Raw genomic sequence first — 24,329 nt, forward strand, 5'->3', positions numbered from 1 at the left:
TCAACCACCTCGAAATCGTCACCGTCTATCAATATTCGTGGTGGGAGGCGTAGTGTTTTTTCTCTAGAGCCTCTTCCTCTCATGTATTTTGTTTTTGACGCATTTATGACCAGTCCGATACGCCTAGCTTCAACTTTCAGTCCGATGTAGGTTTCCGTCATCTTCTCAAGGTTGCATGTCACACTATCAATATCGTTAGCAAAGCCAAAAAGGTTGTACAAGGCAATATTGAAGAAGATACAAGAGAGTCCATCACTTTGCCGTAGCCCTCTCCGAGATTCGAAGGGAATCGAGAGCGTCCCAGATACTCGAACGTAGCACATCACTCTATCCATCGTTGCTTTGACCAATCACGTCAGTTTATCCGGAAAACCGTATTCGTGCATAATCTGCGATAACGAACAATACAATATCTGGCGTTCCCTTCTAAACCGTCAACCTAGGCAACAGCAAAGTTCAAAACGATTCCAAACTTGTTAGAAAATTATTAGTCAGATATAACAATACTCTGATAAGGGTGAATTGATAGACACTGATGAATTACATATCAGCCGGCTGCGGAGTTTTCAATAACAATTTCCTAATTAAAGCTTGCTTCAAATAGAATTGGAACAAAGACAATTGCCTGTATTTCAGTTATTTATTATTGTATTCAAGATCTTTTTTTATACAAATGTAGCGTTTTCTTCATACTTTTAAGAAAAAATACGGATAAAATTATTCGTCACGGTTTTGAAGGAATTCTCGAATTTTTCCTGTAACACGGCTCAGTAGGCGGCGCACACCTTCTTCGTCCATCGTTTTAGCTATCTTATTCCACCAGGTCGTCATCTGATTGATGTCTTTGACAACGTTTCCCTTTGCCTTGGGTCTCCTCTTCATGATTGCCCAGTATTTCTCAATAGGGCGGAACTGGGGGCAGTTGAGTGGGTTAAGGTTTTTCGGAACAAACTGGACCACTTTCTCTGCATACCATTCTTAAACGGCTTTGCTGTAATGACAGCTTGCCAAATCTGGCCAAAACATTGCAGAATGGTCGTGGGATCGAATGAACGGTAAAATTCGTTTTTGGAGACACTCTTTTTGGTATAGTTCCGATGTCATTTGTCTTATTTGTAACGAAAACTTTCGTTTTTTGCCGCAGCTGCAAATGCCCGGCCAAATCATAAATTTTCTTGCAAATTTGTCGGCAAAAACAAATTTAAATTTGGCTGGAACATCCCCCCGAGCCGTTGCCAAGTAAAATTTTTGACCTGGGATTTGACCGAAGTCAGCCTTGACACAGGTTTCATCGTCCATCAGAAGACACCCGTTGAACTTGGTCAGCACCTGGTCATATAGTTTCCGAGCACGAATTTTGACCACACTATTCTGTTTCATGGTCCGATTTGGCTGTTTGCTAGCTCGATACGACTTGATTCCTTCCCGGAGTCGAGTTCTTCTCACGGTACTATGGGCAGCACCGAATTTTCTGACCAAATCACGGTCCGACAGATTAGGATTCCGCTTAATCGTCTTCAAAATCTTACCACGCAATTTCCGGTCGTCAGTTCGACTCCGACGATCGGCTTGAGGCTTCCGAATCGTCGTCAATAATTTCTTATACCGTTTGATAACGCGCCATACGGTATTTCTGGGCAATTTCAGCTGTTTAGCTAGCCTAGATGCAGACCACAATGGATTTTCCAAATAACTGTGCACAATTTTTTTTTCCTTCTTTCGGCTTCCATGTTGATTGTTTACAAAGTACAGTCGATTTTCGGAATGTCAAAAATCATACGTGAAGCTGACAAAATTCCCGACACGTGGGCGCCAAGAGCTTCCAAATCCGTCCACCAGGAGCGCCACAATATGAGCAAAAGTTTGTTCCAATTCTAAATGAAGCAAGCTTTATTCCCAAGAGAAAATAATCCTGATTCCACTTACGTTGCAAAATATGTTCCCATTAGGTATAGATATATACATTCCAGGCACTCTATCCATAGATCATTTTCTTAACTTCACTAACAGACAAGTGAAACATTGATAAGCACACCAAGCATTTCTTTGAAGAGATAGGAACAGCAAAAAAAAAAGAATGTGCTTGATCCGAATAATCTTATCGATTGACCACTTATTGATTTCAGTATATGAAGAGGTGGAGGTTTTGTTGAATCTTTCAGAAATATTATGGTTTAAACATGGCGGGTCAGTTACTTATTCATAGTTCGTTAAGGCTTCAAACAATTAATGACATTTTCAACGGGATCCAAGTACGTGCCTGCTACTGAAATAGCTAAACATCGAGTCAATATTAAGACGAAAAATATATACAAACAGCCTTTCCAAGCATATTTCGCTGTCATAACCGGCTGTCGAGGTTTGTCACGTTAGTTGCACGAATTAGGCTGTTATGAGTCTCGTGCAAACAACAAGACTAATCACTTTTCCAAAGCTCACAACTATACCGTCTGCTTTCATATGCGTAGATCCGTTTCTCAAAAGCCAACTAATCGTTATAAATAGCGCATCCCCGCCCACTTTTTTGTTTCACTTGTGCTACAACTACATCTTGTTCAGCTCATCACCCAAGTGTGTAGTTCAAATCCATCCGATTACACCATTTTCTGCGCTAGTGAAACTGTTTTCATAACATCGTAATAAAGTTGTACGTTTCACTTTCAATAAACGCCACTTTGAACGCCCGCCCGCCCGATCGGCCACCTCCGCGCCGGTCTCTGTCTTGGCAGCAGACGCGGGCAGGCCTGGCGGGTTTACCGTCGATCGCGACTAGCCGCGCCAACCAACAACCAACCGGCCATCATCCGCGACGATGTCTGGTTTCTGTAAACGAGTGCAGTTTGTTCGCTTGTAACCTCAGCCATGAAATGAAAACAATCATCATCATCATCGTTATCATTGAAGTGCATCCGATACAGCTCAGAGATGATGCTGATGTACCAGGATTGTAATAAAAAAAACAAGAGAAGCCGGTTGTGGTGTGTATTCATCGGTCTAAACTGAAAGTGCACGTTCGGCAGCCTGTCCGAGGTTCCACAATTCGCTAACCGTGCCTTTTTGTTCCGAGCTTCGATGTAAACAGCTCCGTTGATGGAAACATTCCTGTGGCATGAATCATCACCAACAAAAAAATGTGATACGAAAATCATTTCAACTACGATTCAGTAGATCTAAATGATTTGAACACATTTTTTTTGAATTTAGTTCATGATGCTGCCTTTCTCCCAGATCCTTCCTACAATCCGGATCGATGCGGATCACGAACAAACCTCCCGTCCCGGGACTTTCGAGAGAGGAAAAAAAATCGCATTAGCACTTCGAAGTGTACGCCGGAACACATGTCCAAGCTAAAAATTACCATCAATCATACTACGGTCGAGGTAATGGCGACTGACTTATTGAACTCGATCCAGTTCCGATCACGACGCACGGAACCACCTACTGTTCTACATTTTAGGTGACGCTACCAAAGTGGAAATGGAACGGGTTTCGATCAGTCGTAACGAAACCAGGAATGGGTGACTCTTTTTTTCTGCCACAGCAGTCAATTATCATGGTCATCGTCATCATCATCTCATGATAAGTTACGACAACTCGATCAGGCGATGAAAGTGAAATTTGAACAGCGAGTTTCTTTAACGGGGTCCGTTCGCTCGAAATAGATCAGTCGTATCTAAGATCTCCGTGCTATAAATCGCTGCTTTTGACGAACGTCGATTATTTTTTTCTTCTCTTTTAATGACAAATATTTGCTCAAGTTTTCCTTCGTTTTTTCCTCTCCGTCGATCATCCGCGCGAACATGATGATCTCGGCTCGGTGCTAATTCAAGACTAATGCGTTGTAGTTTTAAATAACGACGGTTATTCAACTCTCCTAAAGCACGTGAGTTTGCTGGTTATGTTTACTTTTGTAGTCTTTCTTTGATAAGATGATGATGACGTACGGATTGAGATTGAGATTTTCTGGAAGTAGAGTCTGTTATTTGTTTGCGAGCGGACTACAGATTTTCTGGAAGACTGCACCAATCAAAGCAGCAATTTGTCAATACTTGACAGAATCGTAGAAATATCAATCCGAATGCGAAGAAACACAACTCAGACAGCAACCCAACAATGCAGAACTCCGTACATCCTCAGACTTTGCACGGCCGATACGAACACGATTTTTTTAGTACAAAATTACCTTCATTCATCAACGTAATCTCCATCAAAAGCAACGCAATCATTCCAGCGCCGCTCTAACATTTAAATACAACTTTTGTAGAACGATTTATCTTTTGCCTCAAAATAGCGATAACCTCTTCATTCGTACAAAATTTCTTATCGGCGAGCATTTTTTTTTCAGATCTGCGAACAGCCAGTAGTCACTGGGAGCCAAATCTGGCGAATACGGTGGATGTGGGAGAAGTTCGAATTTTGATTGCCTTGTGACACGGTGCGTTATCTTGATGAAACCATTTTTTTTTGCTTTGCCATATGCCGTCGTTTCTTCGCATTTTTAGCCTTCAAACGCTGCAATAACGCTATATAATATAATTGGTATTCCCTTTCTCAAGATAGTCGATAAATATTACATAACGCACATCTCAAAACATGAAATTCTAAGACATTTGACATTGCATAAAAAAATCCAAATTTTTCTGGGATGAGAGACGATTTAAAAAAAAACGGATCGAGATGCCACAAGATCTCGACGTTTCATGCAATTCTAAGACATTTGATCTGACATCCTGATTTTTCAAATCAAAACTTTTCAAACTTTAACCACCGAGCGGCACCACTTACTCATATCTGATTTCGCTTAGGGATTTTTGGACTACCGCTTTACGACATTAGAGATAACCAACCAAAATTTTGGCACCCTAATACACAGTCATTGAACACTCATTTCTTCGTTTTTATACTTCATAAGCCGGAAATAATTGAGATTCTGTTTGCTCCCTTTCTGCCGTGAAGCACGGGTACTTAATAAGATTAGTTCTCTGAAATGATTCTTTCCACTTCTCGTTTCGATCCGTTCATGTCTCGTTTTTCATTTTTATTTATTTCTGATATACTTTCGTTTGCTTCATTTATCTAACCCGATGCAATCAGTTGTTCGTTTCTTTTTTTTGTGTATTTCGTATCTTATATCTCGAATTTTCTACAGCCTAATTCGGTTTTTTCACATTTTCAAAGTTATTTGTTTTTTTTTTAAGCTGATTCGATTTTTTTTTCGTAAGTCGTAATTTGTATTTCGTATTTTGTATTGCGTAATTCGTATTTAGCATTTTATATTTAAAATTTCGAATTCCGTATTTCGCATTACGGATAACGCATTTCGTATTATGTATTTTATATTTCATACCTCATACTTCATACTTCATTTTCATATTTCCATATTTCCATATTTTCATATTTTCATATTTTCATATTTTCATATTTTCATATTTTCATATTTTCATATTTTCATATTTTCATATTTTCATATTTTCATATTTTCATATTTTCATATTTTCATATTTTCATATTTTCATATTTTCATATTTTCATATTTTCATATTTTCATATTTTCATATTTTCATATTTTCATATTTTCATATTTTCATATTTTCATATTTTCATATTTTCATATTTTCATATTTTCATATTTTCATATTTTCATATTTTCATATTTTCATATTTTCATATTTTCATATTTTCATATTTTCATATTTTCATATTTTCATATTTTCATATTTTCATATTTTCATATTTTCATATTTTCATATTTTCATATTTTCATATTTTCATATTTTCATATTTTCATATTTTCATATTTTCATATTTTCATATTTTCATATTTTCATATTTTCATATTTTCATATTTTCATATTTTCATATTTTCATATTTTCATATTTTCATATTTTCATATTTTCATATTTTCATATTTTCATATTTTCATATTTTCATATTTTCATATTTTCATACTTTCATATTTTCATATTTTCATATTTTCATATTTTCATATTTTCATATTTTCATATTTTCATATTTTCATATTTTCATATTTTCATATTTTCATATTTTCATATTTTCATATTTTCATATTTTCATATTTTCATATTTTCATATTTTCATATTTTCATATTTTCATATTTTCATATTTTCATATTTTCATATTTTCATATTTTCATATTTTCATATTTTCATATTTTCATATTTTCATATTTTCATATTTTCATATTTTCATATTTTCATATTTTCATATTTTCATATTTTCATATTTTCATATTTTCATATTTTCATATTTTCATATTTTCATATTTTCATATTTTCATATTTTCATATTTTCATATTTTCATATTTTCATATTTTCATATTTTCATATTTTCATATTTTCATATTTTCATATTTTCATATTTTCATATTTTCATATTTTCATATTTTCATATTTTCATATTTTCATATTTTCATATTTTCATATTTTCATATTTTCATATTTTCATATTTTCATATTTTCATATTTTCATATTTTCATATTTTCATATTTTCATATTTTCATATTTTCATATTTTCATATTTTCATATTTTCATATTTTCATATTTTCATATTTTCATATTTTCATATTTTCATATTTTCATATTTTCATATTTTCATATTTTCATATTTTCATATTTTCATATTTTCATATTTTCATATTTTCATATTTTCATATTTTCATATTTTCATATTTTCATATTTTCATATTTTCATATTTTCATATTTTCATATTTTCATATTTTCATATTTTCATATTTTCATATTTTCATATTTTCATATTTTCATATTTTCATATTTTCATATTTTCATATTTTCATATTTTCATATTTTCATATTTTCATATTTTCATATTTTCATATTTTCATATTTTCATATTTTCATATTTTCATATTTTCATATTTTCATATTTTCATATTTTCATATTTTCATATTTTCATATTTTCATATTTTCATATTTTCATATTTTCATATTTTCATATTTTCATATTTTCATATTTTCATATTTTCATATTTTCATATTTTCATATTTTCATATTTTCATATTTTCATATTTTCATATTTTCATATTTTCATATTTTCATATTTTCATATTTTCATATTTTCATATTTTCATATTTTCATATTTTCATATTTTCATATTTTCATATTTTCATATTTTCATATTTTCATATTTTCATGTTTTCATGTTTTCATGTTTTCATGTTTTCATGTTTTCATGTTTTCATGTTTTCATATTTTCATATTTTCATATTTTCATATTTTCATATTTTCATATTTTCATATTTTCATATTTTCATATTTTCATATTTTCATATTTTCATATTTTCATATTTTCATATTTTCATATTTTCATATTTTCATATTTTCATATTTTCATATTTTCATATTTTCATATTTTCATATTTTCATATTTTCATATTTTCATATTTTCATATTTTCATATTTTCATATTTTCATATTTTCATATTTTCATATTTTCATATTTTCATATTTTCATATTTTCATATTTTCATATTTTCATATTTTCATATTTTCATATTTTCATATTTTCATATTTTCATATTTTCATATTTTCATATTTTCATATTTTCATATTTTCATATTTTCATATTTTCATATTTTCATATTTTCATATTTTCATATTTTCATATTTTCATATTTTCATATTTTCATATTTTCATATTTTCATATTTTCATATTTTCATATTTTCATATTTTTCTATTTTCATATTTTTCTATTTTCCTATTTTCCTATTTTCTAATTTTCCTATTTTCCTATTTTCCTATTTTCCTATTTTCCTATTTTCCTATTTTCCTATTTTCCTATTTTCCTATTTTCCTATTTTCCTATTTTCCTATTTTCCTATTTTCCTATTTTCCTATTTTCCTATTTTCCTATTTTCCTATTTTCCTATTTTCCTATTTTCCAATTTTCCAATTTTCCAATTTTCCAATTTTCCAATTTTCCAATTTTCCAATTTTCCAATTTTCCAATTTTCCAATTTTCCAATTTTCCAATTTTCCAATTTTCCAATTTTCCAATTTTCCAATTTTCCAATTTTCCAATTTTCCAATTTTCCAATTTTCCAATTTTCCAATTTTCCAATTTTCCAATTTTCCTATTTTCCTATTTTCCTATTTTCCTATTTTCCTATTTTCCTATTTTCCTATTTTCCTATTTTCCTATTTTCCTATTTTCCTATTTTCCTATTTTCCTATTTTCCTATTTTCCTATTTTCCTATTTTCCTATTTTCCTATTTTCCTATTTTCCTATTTTCCTATTTTCCTATTTTCCTATTTTCCTATTTTCCTATTTTCCTATTTTCCTATTTTCCTATTTTCCTATTTTCCTATTTTCCTATTTTCCTATTTTCCTATTTTCCTATTTTCCTATTTTCCTATTTTCCTATTTTCCTATTTTCCTATTTTCCTATTTTCCTATTTTCCTATTTTCCTATTTTCCTATTTTCCTATTTTCCTATTTTCCTATTTTCCTATTTTCCTATTTTCCTATTTTCCTATTTTCCTATTTTCCTATTTTCCTATTTTCCTATTTTCCTATTTTCCTATTTTCCTATTTTCCTATTTTCCTATTTTCCTATTTTCCTATTTTCCTATTTGCCTATTTTCCTATTTTCCTATTTTCCTATTTTCCTATTTTCCTATTTTCCTATTTTCCTATTTTCCTATTTTCCTATTTTCCTATTTTCCTATTTTCCTATTTTCCTATTTTCCTATTTTCCTATTTTCCTATTTTCCTATTTTCCTATTTTCATATTTTCATATTTTCATATTTTCATATTTTCATATTTTCATATTTTCATATTTTCATATTTTCATATTTTCATATTTTCATATTTTCATATTTTCATATTTTCATATTTTCATATTTTCATATTTTCATATTTTCATATTTTCATATTTTCATATTTTCATATTTTCATATTTTCATATTTTCATATTTTCATATTTTCATATTTTCATATTTTCATATTTTCATATTTTCATATTTTCATATTTTCATATTTTCATATTTTCATATTTTCATATTTTCATATTTTCATATTTTCATATTTTCATATTTTCATATTTTCATATTTTCATATTTTCATATTTTCATATTTTCATATTTTCATATTTTCATATTTTCATATTTTCATATTTTCATATTTTCATATTTTCATATTTTCATATTTTCATATTTTCATATTTTCATATTTTCATATTTTCATATTTTCATATTTTCATATTTTCATATTTTCATATTTTCATATTTTCATATTTTCATATTTTCATATTTTCATATTTTCATATTTTCATATTTTCATATTTTCATATTTTCATATTTTCATATTTTCATATTTTCATATTTTCATATTTTCATATTTTCATATTTTCATATTTTCATATTTTCATATTTTCATATTTTCATATTTTCATATTTTCATATTTTCATATTTTCATATTTTCATATTTTCATATTTTCATATTTTCATATTTTCATATTTTCATATTTTCATATTTTCATATTTTCATATTTTCATATTTTCATATTTTCATATTTTCATATTTTCATATTTTCATATTTTCATATTTTCATATTTTCATATTTACATATTTTCATATTTACATATTTTCATATTTTCATATTTTCATATTTTCGTATTTTTTAATGTTCGTATTTCTCATACTCTCAGTTTCGTATTGTCGTATTTTGTAGTATGTAGTTTTGTTGTTTTGTAGTTTTGTAGTTTTGTAGTTTTGTAATTTTTTTTGTAGTTTTGTAATTTTGTAGTTTTGTTGTTTTGTAGTTTTGTAGTTTTGTAATTTTGTAGTTCTTTAGTTTTATAGTTTTATAGTTTTGTAGTTTTGTAGTTTTGTAGTTTCGTAGTTTAATAGTTTTGTAGTTTTATAATTTTGTAGTTTTGTATTTTTCTAGTTCTGTAGTTTTGTAGTTTTGTAATTTTATAGTTTTGTAGTTTTGTAATTTTTTAGTTTTGTAATTTTGTAATTCTGTAGTTTAACAGTTTTGTAGTTTTGTAATTTTGTAATTTTGTTGTTTTATAGTATTGTAATTTTGTTGTTTTGTAGTTTTGTTGTTTTGTAATTTTGTAGTTTTGTAGTTTTGTAGTTTTGTAATTTTATAGTTTTGCAGTTTTGTTGTTTTGTAGTTTAGTAATTTTGTAGTTTTGTAATTTTGTAATTTTGTAATTTTGTAATTTTGTAATTTTGTAATTTTGTAATTTTGTAATTTTGTAATTTTGTAATTTTGTAATTTTGTAATTTTGTAATTTTGTAATTTTGTAATTTTGTAATTTTGTAATTTTGTAATTTTGTAATTTTGTAATTTTGTAATTTTGTAATTTTGTAATTTTGTAATTTTGTAATTTTGTAATTTTGTAATTTTGTAATTTTGTAATTTTGTAATTTTGTAATTTTGTAATTTTGTAATTTTGTAATTTTGTAATTTTGTAATTTTGTAATTTTGTAATTTTGTAATTTTGTAATTTTGTAATTTTGTAATTTTGTAATTTTGTAATTTTGTAATTTTGTAATTTTGTAATTTTGTAATTTTGTAATTTTGTAATTTTGTAATTTTGTAATTTTGTAATTTTGTAATTTTGTAATTTTGTAATTTTGTAATTTTGTAATTTTGTAATTTTGTAATTTTGTAATTTTGTAATTTTGTAATTTTGTAATTTTGTAATTTTGTAATTTTGTAATTTTGTAATTTTGTAATTTTGTAATTTTGTAATTTTGTAATTTTGTAATTTTGTAATTTTGTAATTTTGTAATTTTGTAATTTTGTAATTTTGTAATTTTGTAATTTTGTAATTTTGTAATTTTGTAATTTTGTAATTTTGTAATTTTGTAATTTTGTAATTTTGTAATTTTGTAATTTTGTAGTTTTGTAGTTTTGTAGTTTTGTAGTTTTGTAGTTTTGTAGTTTTGTAGTTTTGTAGTTTTGTAGTTTTGTAATTTTGTAGTTTTGTAGTTTTGTAATTTTGTAGTTTTGTAGTTCTTTAGTTTTATAGTTTTATAGTTTTGAAGTGTTGTAGTTTTGTAGTTTTGTAGTTTTGTAGTTTTGTAGTTTTGTAGTTTTGTAGTTTTGTAGTTTTGTAGTTTTGTAGTTTTGTAGTTTTGTTGTTTTGCTGTTTTGTTGTTTTGTTGTTTTGTAGTTTTGTATTTTTGTAGTTTTGTAATTTTGTAGTTTTGTAGTTTTGTAATTTTATAGTTTTGCAGTTTTGTTGTTTTGTAGTTTTGTAATTTTGTAGTTTTGTAGTTTTGTAGTTTTGTAGTTTTGTAGTTTTGTAGTTTTGTAGTTTTGTAGTTTTGTAATTTTGTAGTTTTGTAGTTTTGTAATTTTGTAGTTCTGTAGTTTTATAGTTTTGTAGTTTTAGAGTTTTGTAGTTTTGTAGTTTTGTAGTTTTGTAGTTTTGTAGTTTTGTTGTTTTGTAGTTTTGTAGTTTTGTTGTTTTGCTGTTTTGTTGTTTTGTTGTTTTGTAGTTTTGTAGTTTTGTATATCGTTCTGCACAGTAGAGTTTACTTGAAGAAAAAATCGAATTACTTTAGATATGCTGTTTTCCTATTATGAAGTTTCTTGAGGTAGTGAAGCGGACCTCGGCACCCTGCGCATGTTACACGAATGCCGAAAAATATTCAAAAGATAATCTGTAAGAATCTTCTGAGTTTCGTACAGAAGCCATTATTGAAAATGTCTGACTATGAAATGTGAATTGTTGTTAGACAGAAAAGTTTCGGAAATACTGTGGTCGATCCTCAGTGGAACCTGTATTTAAACGCAATGCAAATGATAGCATTATAAATGCGGATCAAAAGCACCTTTCATGGAAATAGGGGGAAAATAACTCACCGTTCGCACGACTTCACTGAGTATCGCTGCCTTGTCCGGCTTGCATGCGGTCATATCCCGCTTGTTGATCTGCAGAAACTCGCCGAGCTGTTCGATGTACTCATTCTCCAATTCCCGGCGACGTTTCTCGTTGTTGCACTTGTTGATTTGTGATTGTGGCTGTAAAGCAAAGGATAAACATTAACGAATCGGTTGGTTAGAAATTCTACCGTCAGTACTCACCTTAGTATCAGGCTTTCTACGAATTTTTTTGGTTGCTGCCGGAACCGACACGGCCGGAACCACGGCGTTCATTATTTTCGACTGCAGATGCTGCTGCGGTGATGCAGACGGTGTTTGCTGACCTGAAGACTGTTGCTGATGCGGATGCTGCTGCTGCTGCTGTTGGGTACTGTTGGAATGTTGCTGCTGCTGCTGCTGATGATGGTGATGAGATTGTTGTAACGGCAGTGTTGACAGTCCAGCCAAACCCAAACTTTGGCCTTGCGATGACGATGAATATTGTTGTGACGATTGTGACGATTGTGACGATTGTAGGAGCTGTGTATGGACGAGCCACTGGTCCGGCAATGGAAGTTCACATGGGCCAAGCCTGCGCGAGGAAAGAAAAGAAATCTTCTGTAAGTAATCGATATTTTCTACATCAGCGCTAGCAAAGATGAATCAGTAAGTAGGTGAATTGCACCAAAAAATCCGGCTGTAGCCGCCAGAAAGTAATTAGCACCGGTCAACAACTATTATTTCGTTTGAATGTTCCAATCTTTGTGCAATCATTGTGATGAATCATATGCTACCAAGTGTACCAAGTGATTTCTGATTTTTTTTTCAAGCAAGCTCAAATTATACCCGGAAACTGTCGGGAATGGACCGTTGATGGCGTTTAAAACTCGGCAATTATTTAAATTATCATAATCACCACAACCGTCGTGATCGCCGCGCTTCGCCGAGACAACGCGAAGTGCTTGATTTTTCGTGCTTCTCGTGTGGTTTGCCATAAAAAGGCACTCATCAACCGAAGTGCAACCAACAACATGACAAAAAGAAGACAAATAAAATGATTGGAATTGCCAGAAAACGTACAACTAAAATTGCTTCTGGTGGAACTGGACATGGTGATCATTGACAACTGATTCGGAACATGCTTAGCTTCACTTAGCTCAGTTGACTGCCCGTGAGTTTCCCGTGATTGATCAGAAACCAGTTGGAATTGCATGTTGAACCAAATGCATGATAATAAAACATAAAAATATTTGAAAAAAAGCGATTCGCCACAACGCCTAGCTTCGTGACATTTTCTATTCAATGATGTAATATTTCGATTTGTAACAGGCAAAATTCAAATTCTCAGGGCTTGAAGCCAACAAAATCCCCAATCGTACCTCTAAACGCAATATCAAGGACAATCACTTTATAAGAACCATACACAAAAATGAAAATGACACTTTATTTATAATAGAGGCCAGATTTGTGATAATCGATCAGCAATTATACAGTTTTAATGAAATGTTGTTTTTAAAGTTAACATTTTTTTCTTAATCTCTAGGCAGCCGGTTACCGAAAGAGAAATATGGAACTATTTTTTTTTGACGGAATATTAGTACTAAACTGTGGCGCAATGACGATAATGAAAGAAGACGATAGTAAACTTGTTCAATTATATTATTTAATTTTTTTTGTTCCAACAAACCGATTGGTGCGAACAATTGTCGCTATAGTTGAGTGATCCTCGGTTTGTGAAACATTATGGTTTGCAACTACTCTCATCCTAACAGTTCCAAGACAAATTCTAAACGTGTTCCGCACTGATCTTCTACCTCAAACCCGGTTATCACAGTATACGCCCAGACAGTTTCACTTATTTCAACTGAAAATATTTACCACAACCAAGACATCTGAAACAAAAAGGATTCAGACTGGGCCATCAGAAGGATCAGATCCTCAGTTAATCATACACACTAAACAAAGCATTAAAACAGCTTATATAGAAAGAAAATATGTGTGCTCGATTATCGATAAAATCGGGACGCGTACAAATTTGGCTCACCACGCGTATGAGTTGAGTCTAGAAACTCAAAAGAGTCTCTACTTAGAAAAAAAAACTGGTAACTGAAAATAGGAAATGAGAATTCAACGGTACAACAAATGGAAATGGAATTCAACGGTACAACAACAGTACTATTAGTGAGAACATTCTACTAACAGCTCAAACAGAAATTTAGTGAGGAAATGAGAAGCTTCTACAATTATGACTTTTTACACCATGGAAGCCGAAGCCTAGTGAATCTACTCTTGGCTACATTTTTTGTCGCTTCTTCGCTACATACCTCCGGAATCGGGAGTTCCAGCAATTCGATCCAAGAATCAGTAGCAGCTTTGTAACGAACAGAAGCGAGTTGAGTCGAAAGGCATAAAACACTATAAATCTCTAAAGCCAACAAATTTATAAGTGTACTTTATATAAATGGAAAATGATGTTTGGAGTTTTGAATATTTACTTCTTATTTCTGATACTGGGACTTTCCACTAAATACCAAAATCTCTTAAATCAGTCAGCATAGATTTTTGGAACCTTCTTCCTGATTTTTTCAGTTCGAATGTATTGCACATCATCAGTAACATCTGTCTTTTGCGCAACGTTGAAAAATTGCAACGACTCAGATCGTCAAGATCGCAAAATGTCTGTGTGTGTATGTATGTTTGCTTGTACGTTACAAAAAATGTTAAATAATTTTCTCAAACGAAACGATTTTCACAAAAATAATCGCTGGGAGCCAAATCAGGCGAATATGGTGATAGAACTTCGAATTTAAAATTCATGATAAATTGTTAAATCGTCATATAATTTACGACGCAGATAAGTACGTTAGTAGTTTCAAAGATTTTAAATCTATTTCAACTTATAGGCCTAGCTATTCGTGGCCGTAAAAAATCTTTACGACTATGACGGTTTCCGAGTTCCGGCTCTGGAAACAGATTGTCAAACACTCCAATATGAAACTTGCATTGATTTCTCATGAAATGTTAACGATGAGAAAGGCATCATCACATCACTAGGTGAATTGAAACCACGCTCGAAATGAAGCAATGAAATGCCCAGTTTACAGGGGAAGCCCCCCCAATAAAATCTGTTTGCAATGAATTTCTTGGTAGGGGAGCCCGGGGCGACAATGGCCACGGGGTGAAGAAAATGACGACTCGTAATCATTCGACCACTAAATGTCCACATCCCATCGACTAAGCTCTCTATACGTGGGCCCGCATTAGCAACAATTGAACGAACGTTCCTCATTAAATTCCGAACAGACTTCTTGGCGACAAGATTTGACACTTTTTTCAAATCTTTTTTGAACTGTTGAATGGTTTCGGCTGCCGAGACATGTTTCCTAAGATGGGCCTTCGGTAATGCCCAAAATTCCTCAATTGGTCGAAGTTGTGGGCAATTTGGTGGATTCATGTCTTTTGGGACGAAAGTGACATTTTTGGTAGTTTACCATTCTACCGTTGATTTCGAGTAGTGACAAGAAGAAAGATCTGGCCGGAAGACAACAGGATCCTTGTGGCTTCGAATCATGGGTAGAAGTCGTTTTTGTAAACATTTCTTGATGTGTACTGTATTTCGCTGTTCATTGAAGCAATGGTGATGAAGGGTTTCGAAATCTTACCGCAGTTACAAATTGCTTGTCAGACCATAGCTTTCTTACCAAATTTTTCGACTTCAATCGAGGTCTCGGACTGGTTTAACACTTACCCTTCTCGCACGGTATAATATGATGGTCCCGGCAAGGATTTGTAATCGAGTTTCACGTAGGTTTCGTCGTCCATGATTATGCAGTTCAAATGTCCAGCAAGAATCGTATTGTACAGCTTTTGAACCCTCGGCCTGATCGATGCTTCTTGTTTCGGACTACGTTTTGGTTGTTTCTGCTTCTTATAGGTTCGAAGATTCATACGTTCTTTAGCACGAAGAACATTTGACTTCGAAGTGCCCACTTTTTTGGCCACATCCCGAACTGAAACCGCCTTCTTTTGCTCGAACGCCTTCAGTATACGTTTATCCAACTGAGGGTTAGCAGGACCTTTTTTTCGACCCGTTTTTGGTTTATTTTCAAAGGTGTTATCCTCACCGAACTTCCTGATTGCATTTCGCACGGCTTTTTCACTTACTTCTTCCATTTTTGCTATCTTTCTCAGTGACAGTCCGCGTTCTGTTCACCATTTGTACACAATTTTTCGACGTTGTTTTGCTGAAAGTCCACGCATTTCGAAACAAACTAATGAAAACGAATAAACAGCAGTGGTTAGAGAAGAGTGTAAACAACAGGACGCAGCCATAAAAATTGACAGATTCTGAACCATTGCGAAATGGCAGTGGTTTTTGGTTGCGTCCATACTTTCTGGGACAGTCTTTACTGAACCAATTGTTTTCAAATTCTGCACACACTTTCTGCATATAAAAAACCAGACCCCAACGTTTTCCTTTTCTCTGTTTGTTATTTTGGGGAGGTTTACAGCTACAAAATGGCGAATTTTTTCGTGAAAAATAATAGTTTTCACTTTGAACAACCACCAAAAATTCAAAAAATTAAACAAAAATCAAACAGAAACGTTGGGGTCTAGAAAAACATCTACTCTATCTATGCTGCTTTGAATTGTTGACTTCTTATTAGTCTGCGCTGAGATACGGCGGACACCGCAAATCATGATTTTTAAAAAGCGTTCTCAAAAATGCCTCTTCACTGATTTACTGACTTATTTCTCAATATTTTTCCACGAAAAAATTACAAAATGTTGTTCGAATGATGCTTTATCCTGAAAGAAAATTTGAACTTACTTTGTTGCACAATAACTCTGAAAAAATTCTCAAAAATCACGGCCAGCAAGCCACCACCAAGGTTCGTTCTTTCGGCACATCAGTAAAGATATGGCACTGCGGAGCAAAATGTTTTGCAAATAGCATCAACTTTACGTCGGCTTAGCGGATTACGTTGAACTGCCTAGTGGCGTTAGCAGCTCAAAATGAGCTGCTAATCCACTGATGATTCGAAGACGTAACGTAAAAGTAAGAAAATAGTCCTGTGTACTTAGCTGGAAGCCGGTATCCATGCAGTTTAAAAACACCTCAATAGAGTTGAAGAAAAATTTATATAACCCAATGATTTCAGACCTGCTTTCGGTGAAGTTCTTGGACGACGGAGAACATCCGTGGAACCGATCAAAATAAACAAGTTAGCGGTATGAATTTCCAAATCTATGAACAGCTAACAAAATATATACATTAACTGTTGCAGTTTGGGCTGGGGAGCAGTGCTGTGTCGATCTTACAGACAATATTCCAGGTAATATTTGGATCTTGAAACACACACCACATACGGAATCCCGTAGTCTCGAAACATACACGGATGGTCCAAGATACTTTTGCGTATACTAAAATCAAATAAAATAAAAGAAAATCTGTTTTTCACGTACCCGCCTCTACGAGTAAATTCAGCTTCTAAAATACCACTTACAGTGCAATGTTCCCTTGGTAAATACTCTCCCGAAACACTTGAAACAATAGAACGGTTAAAACCACTCAAAATCACTCGATCGATCACTAAACCACTCTAGCAACTGATCAAAAGCCAATCAATTGAATATCACACCCCTACCAACTCCGGGCACACCGAGTAGCAAATATGGATTCCGGAAAAAACATGTTCACGATGATGCAGCAACAGCAAACGTTATTCATTCATTCCACATAACATGGTGAAATAGCACGCATTTCCACTGAGAAAGGTCAAAATCGCTTGCATTCCGTAGGCGCTGAGTGGCACATCTGAGTGCCTGCCCAGTCGCACGTTTTAACCCGACAGAATTCGTCACCCGGCATCAGCTCTGCTCCTCTAAAGTATGCAATCTGCTGTTGCAAGGTATTCAGGTATGAAGCCAAATCCGGTCCGGAGAGGGGAGGGGGGAGTCATTTGTTTTGAAAACTCTCTGCCTTCTGGTGTCTAGTCGCCAAAAATTCGCTCCGTTCACTGCTGATTCTGTTTGTTGTTGTTTATTTTTTGTATTTCGCGAACCAACCGACGAATTTAGGTCAAGTTCGTCCGAGTCATACCGAGACCGGCGGTCGATGGAGCGAAAAATTCAGTCAATTGCCAATCGCCAAATGGTGGTTGTTTCTGTTTTTAGCTTCGTGTCTCGCTCAGTTCCGGGCCTGGGTTGGGAAGGGGGTTTTAGGCAGATATTTTTGGACGCCATCGCACAATGTTTTGGGCTTATCAGGTTTTTTTTCTAGTTTCATTGGCAAATAACTCACTACAGAAAATCTTGATTGGCAACGTTGGATCCTTCGGCACGAACATTTTTTTTTATCAGAACACCCATCTTTCGTTCCATTCATTCTGTTTAGGATACCTGTCGACATTGGGCGGACAGGACAGCGAGTGCCACCTATCGAACAACAAAGAAAAGTACGGCGTAAGTGAAAAAAGCACACACACACACACTCTGCAAGGTACATCAAATGATGAATGTGTGCAAAGCTATGCAGAATTTTGCCGGTAATTGTGCTGCTCTTAGGTGAGTAAGTGAAACGTCAAACCAAACAACGCCGAAAAACGGTGTCAGTAGGTCAGAGCCAATTGGTGCACGCTGTTGTAAGCAGCGCCCTCCCCTCTCAACCCGAACGGATGAAGCGTGCAACTTGTCTTCGTTGACGTCGTCGTCGTCGTCGTCGGCGTCGCCATCGCCACAGTCGTCGGCGTCATGGTCTGACTGGTGATGCACGGCGAAGGAAAATATACTGCAACTTGCACCGAGCGTACGTCGACTACCGGGTCGGACGTGGTCTACACTTGTGTATGTGTGCAGTGCTCGGTGACAATCAAGTGGTCAGTCGATAAGAACGGGCAGAGTTCGTTCGATTGTTTTAGTAATCGTGATGGTGCAAAAACAAAACAAGATTAGTTATCGCCAGATCAGTGCTAATAAAATTTTCAGAACTTGAAATTTTCTGGTTTGATTCAATCAACGATTGTTTGCAACAACCCGAGTCGATGGTTTGGAGAGTTTACGTTCTAACCCCGACCTGCAGGATTTTTTGTATCAGTTGAATCGTGGCACTAGTCATGCATTAGTCATAAGCTCTGATGAATCTTGCGAAATCTGTTGCAACAGAAGGTCATGTTTTACTTCAAAATAAAGTATCGTAGCTTTCACACTCTTTTATTTATTTAACTAATATACATAATCAACAGACAAAATATGATCCTAATGATTATTTCTAAGTATATTTAAAAAACTAGTTTTAATTCGACTGCGCGGGACATGGAAATCGAATCCCGTCGAAACAGCATTGAAAGAACGTTGCAATCCAATTTTTCCATAATTAGTGCGGCGTAAAGACATTCTGAGGAGGTAGTTGTTGCGAAGAGCTCGTGCGCAAACATTTATGTTTATTTGACAAAGAAGTGCTGAACAATCGACATTGTTCAACAAAACGTCGGCGATTAGCAATGCTCACGGGACAGATCACGTCGCACCTTCAGTGTATCGAGTCCGATAAGCAGTCCGCGGTTTTCATAACTTGGCAACTGATGAGGGTTATTCCATGGTAACTGGCGAAGAGCGAAACGAACAAATCTGCGCTGTATTGATTCGATTCTGAGATTTCCATTATGGTAAAGCGGGTTCCATACCGCCGAACAATATTCGAGCGTTGAACGCACAAGCGAGCAGTAGAGAGACTTCAAACAGTAGATATCTGTGAAGTGCTTGGCAGTTCTCATGACAAATCCCAGGCAACGTGAAGCTTTTGCAACAATGTACGAAATATGTTGCTTGCAAAAACCCCAAGATCCTTGGCACATGTGACTCTATCTATCGTAGATCCTCGGAAACAATAGTCGAAACGTATAGGTGTTCTTTTCCGTGTGAACGTGATAATCGAGCATTTACTGATATTTAATGTCATTCGGTTGATCTCGCACAACTCTGAAAAATTTTCGAGTTGACTCTGGAGGGAAATGACATTCTCTGTTTTCTTAATAATTTTAAATAGCTTAAGGTCGTCAGCAAATGATAATCGTGGGACACTCAGTAAAAAGTTCACGTCGTTGAAGTACAGGAGGAAAATAAGTGGTCCGAGATGACTGCCTTGTGGAATACCCGGAAAAGCAAAAAATAATTAGATACATTATCATCGATCTTAACCGCCAACCGTTGATTGCAGCGATACGATTTAGTCCACTGAAGAATACAGGAACCGAAACCCAGTCGGTCCAATTTGACGATAGTAATAGCGTGATTTATTTTGTCAAAATCAGCGGAGAGGTCCGTATATAAAACGTCTGTTTGAAGACCATTTGACATAGTATCTGCTATAAACGTCGTTAAGCTTAATAGATTAGTTGCGGTTGAGCGTTTCGGCATGAATCTGTGCTGAGTTTCTACGATGTATTGCTTACAGTGATTGAACATGGGTTCCAGAACAACCAGTTCGAACAACTTAGGAATTGCACTAAGTAAGGTAATGCCGCGATAGTTGTCGATATCCTTCCTGTCTCCTTTTTTGTACACTGGGAACATATAAGAAGATTTCCTGATAACAGGAAATACTCCAGTCGTGAGTGACTGTTGAAACAGTTGACATAAGGGTGTTGCAAATACCACTGGAACATTTCTTCAAGACGACAGCGGGGATGCCATCGGGTCCAGGAGAATATGAAGACATCATTTTAACGATAGCCATTCAGTAAAAACCATTCAAGCGAAGAGGTTGTGTTTCGATTGTACTGGCTCGTGAGTTAACGGCTGATACCGAGACAATTCTAAGCTTCAGGTAGTTAAACTGCCCATAGCAAACGTAATATTCGGGGCGTTTCCCGACTGGAAAGCTAGCAACGAAGGCCATCCCGTTCATACGCACAGAGGTGTAGAAACACAGAGGTGCGAGAGCATAGAAGTGACGAGTCACAGAGGTGCCATCGCATAAAGGTGCGAAGACGAAGGGGCGCAAAGGCACAAAGGTGCTAAAGCAACCCAGTGCTGATCTACCAGGTACCAGAATTTGTACGCTGCGTAGGATCAAAAGAGACGGCATATATCGCGAGGTGCTACACTGCAAGCATCGCATTTGATCGCCACCAAGAGCAAAAGCACTGTACCTGGGGTCAGGTACAGGCAGCACAGCAAGTGCAGTGGTGTTCACAACGACGGCAGAGCAACTGAGATAGCAGTAAACGACAGAAGACTGCCAATTGGAAACAGCAGAAGACTGCCAATTGGAAATCGTTGGAAGAGCTTCACGTCGTTCTTCACGATAAAGGAACAGAGACATCAGCTACAAGGTAGATTTAATTTAATTTATTTTTTATTTCTTATATCTGAAATTTTACTAAACATAAGTTTTTATTTTGGTATTATTAATTTACAAAAAAATTTAATGTAATGGATGATCTTATGGAAGATCATCCGAATCCGATTCCGGATACTAGTAAGAGTTTAAATACTCCGAGGGCTAAACATTATCCACAGGGTACCACTGGGCCATGGATAGTCTATCTTCGAAAAAAAGAAAAGATTTTAAATTTGATGCAAATTACCAAGGATTTGACATCACATTTCTCTGAAGTTAAAGAAATATGTAAAGTTAATAGAGATAAAATTCGAGTTGTTGTCAATGACTTGAAACAGGCGAACGAAATTGTAACCTGTAAATTATTTTCTGTTGAATATCGAGTTTACATTCCATCGAAGGAGGTGGAAATTGACGGTGTCGTGACTGAAGCAAGTCTGACGGCCGATGATTTACTTAAAAATGGAGTTGGTCGTTTTAAAAACTCCATGCTTGAGGGAGTTAAGATACTCGAGTGCAAGCAATTGTACTCAGCATCTATTGTCGATGGAAAAAAGTCGTATCGTCCCTCAGATTCGTTTCGTGTAACATTTGCCGGATCTGCGTTGCCTAGCCATGTCTATATCGATAAAATTCGTCTTCCTGTTCGGCTTTTCGTACCGCATGTTATGAATTGCACGAACTGTAAAAAATTCGGGCATACAGCTACTTACTGTAGTAATAAGTCCAAATGTATCAAATGTCAAGGGCCTCATAAGGATAATCTTTGCGATAAAAATGTTGAAAAATGTGTTTATTGTGGGGAGAGACCTCATGATGATCTTTCAGTATGCGCTGCATTTAAGTTGCGTAAAGACAAAATGAAGCTTTCTTTAAAAGCACGGTCTAAGCGCACATATGCAGAAATGCTTAAAACGGTCATACATGTCTCCCCCTTGGAAACCGAAAACGGTTTTTCAAATCTTATGGAGCCAGAGGAATCTGACTCCGACGGAAATAGTGAAGATACCTCGTTTGTCACTCCTCAAGGGTCTGTTAAGAGGAGATTAACAAACCACAAAATACCTAAAAAGACACCTAAAATTACATCTTCAAAAAAAGATCCCCGTGTTAAAGCTAAAAAGCCAAATTTAAAACCAAAAACTGTGCCTCCTGGTTTGTCAAATTCACAAACCAATCCAGAAACTAGCTCAAGGAAAGACAATAATCCAGTGGGCTCCGTTTCACATTCACCAACAGGATTACTTAAGTTTTCGGAAATTGTAGAATGGATTTTCGCAGCATTCAATATTTCTGAACCTCTAAAGACTATCATAACGGCATTCCTTCCAATAGCTAGAACTTTTTTGAAACAGTTATCAGCTCAATGGCCAGTTCTTTCAGGTTTTGTATCATTTGATGGATAATTTATCATCCGCCGCAAATGATTCAATCACTGTCCTGCAGTGGAATTGTCGAAGCATCATGCCAAAACTTGATTCATTTAAAGTTTTGTTACATAGTCAAAAATGTGATGTATTTACTTTGTGCGAAACATGGCTTACATCAAACATAGCCTTAAGTTTTAATGACTTTAACATTATACGTCTCGATAGAGACTCTCCGTATGGTGGAGTGCTTTTAGGAATTAAGAAATGTTATTCCTTTTATAGATTAAATATTCCTTCGACTTCTAGAAGTTGTTGCTTGTCAAATAAACATTAAAGGAAAGGACATTTGCATTGCTTCAGTATATATTCCTCCAAGAGCTCAAGTTGGACAACGACAGCTTAATGAAATTGTCGAAGCCCTTCCTGCTCCACGTTTGATTTTAGGAGATTTCAATTCGCACGGAATGATGTGGGGTTCCGTTTACAATGATAGCAGATCATCCTTAATATATAATATTTGCGACAATTTTAGCATGACGGTACTAAATATGGGTAGCATGACACGGATCCCAAGACCTCCTGCACGTCCAAGTGCATTAGATTTATCTCTTTGCTCGACTTCAATTCGACTAGATTGCACCTGGAAAGTATTTCCTGATTTACACGGTAGCGATCATTTACCAATCATCATCTCAATTAGCAGTAACAAAGGCATTGCTAATTCAGTTAATATTCCATATGATTTGACAAAAAATATTGACTGGATTAAATACCAAAGTAATATTTCAAGTGCCTTAACTTCAATGGAAGAGCTCCCCCCACTTGAAGAATATGACTTCCTCGTTTGTTCGATTCTGGAGGCCGCAGAACAAGCCCAAACCAAACGATTTCTTGGTCCATCGTCTAACAGAAGGCCTCCAAACCCTTGGTGGGACAAAGAGTGCTCAGATGCTAAGCACGCGAAACAAAATGCCTTCAAGACGTTTTTAAAACGAGGAGGAGGAACTCCTCAGAATTTTGAAAAATTCTTGACTTTAGAAACCAAGTACAAGAGCATACTTCGGGCCAAGAAATGTAGCTATTGGAGACATTTTGTCGAAGGTTTGTCAAGAGAAACCTCAATGAGCACTCTTTGGAATACGGCCAGACGAATGAGGAATCGTAACGTAGGAAATGAGAGTGAGGAATACTCGAACCGATGGATATTTGATTTTGCGAGGAAAGTTTGTCCAGATTCTGTTCCTACGCATAGCATTATTAGGGAATCTTTTTCAAATAATGGTTCCATTGATAGCCCCTTTTCTATGATGGAATTTTCCATAGCACTCATGTCTTGTAACAATAACGCTCCTGGGTTGGACAGAATTAAATTCAACTTGGTGAAGAATCTGCCCGACCTCGCAAAAAGACGTTTGTTGGAATTGTTCAACAAGCTTCTTGAGCAAAATATTGTTCCACCTGACTGGAGGCAAGTGAAAGTTATCGCCATTCAAAAGCCGGGGAAACCAGCTTCCAATCACAACTCATATAGACCCATCGCGATGTTGTCCTGCATCAGAAAATTGTTCGAAAAAATTATTCTACGACGTCTCGACACTTGGGTCGAGACGAACGGTTTGTTGTCAGATACTCAGTTTGGCTTCCGTAGAAATAAAGGGACGAATGATTGCCTTGCATTACTTTCGTCTGACATCCAAATTGCCTTCGCTCAAAAGCAACAAATGGCATCTGTATTTTT

The 24,329-nt window shown here is 34.4% G+C and overlaps 1 protein-coding gene across 3 annotated transcripts in view; it reads right to left on the minus strand.

Annotated features, from left to right (window-relative positions):
- Nucleotides 1-24,329, minus strand: part of LOC131430572 (nuclear receptor coactivator 2) — a 475,967-nt gene that overhangs the window by 44,237 nt on the left and 407,401 nt on the right. For all 3 annotated transcript variants that reach the window (XM_058595643.1, XM_058595644.1, XM_058595642.1), the window contains exons 5-6: nucleotides 12,101-12,470; nucleotides 11,879-12,037 (exon numbers count right to left, since the gene is read on the minus strand). In XM_058595643.1, the coding sequence (XP_058451626.1) occupies nucleotides 11,879-12,037; nucleotides 12,101-12,470 (529 nt within the window). The remainder of the gene's footprint in view (nucleotides 1-11,878; nucleotides 12,038-12,100; nucleotides 12,471-24,329) is intronic.

The sequence above is a fragment of the Malaya genurostris genome, chromosome 2, assembly GCF_030247185.1.
Source record: "Malaya genurostris strain Urasoe2022 chromosome 2, Malgen_1.1, whole genome shotgun sequence".
Lineage (NCBI taxonomy): Eukaryota > Metazoa > Arthropoda > Insecta > Diptera > Culicidae > Malaya > Malaya genurostris.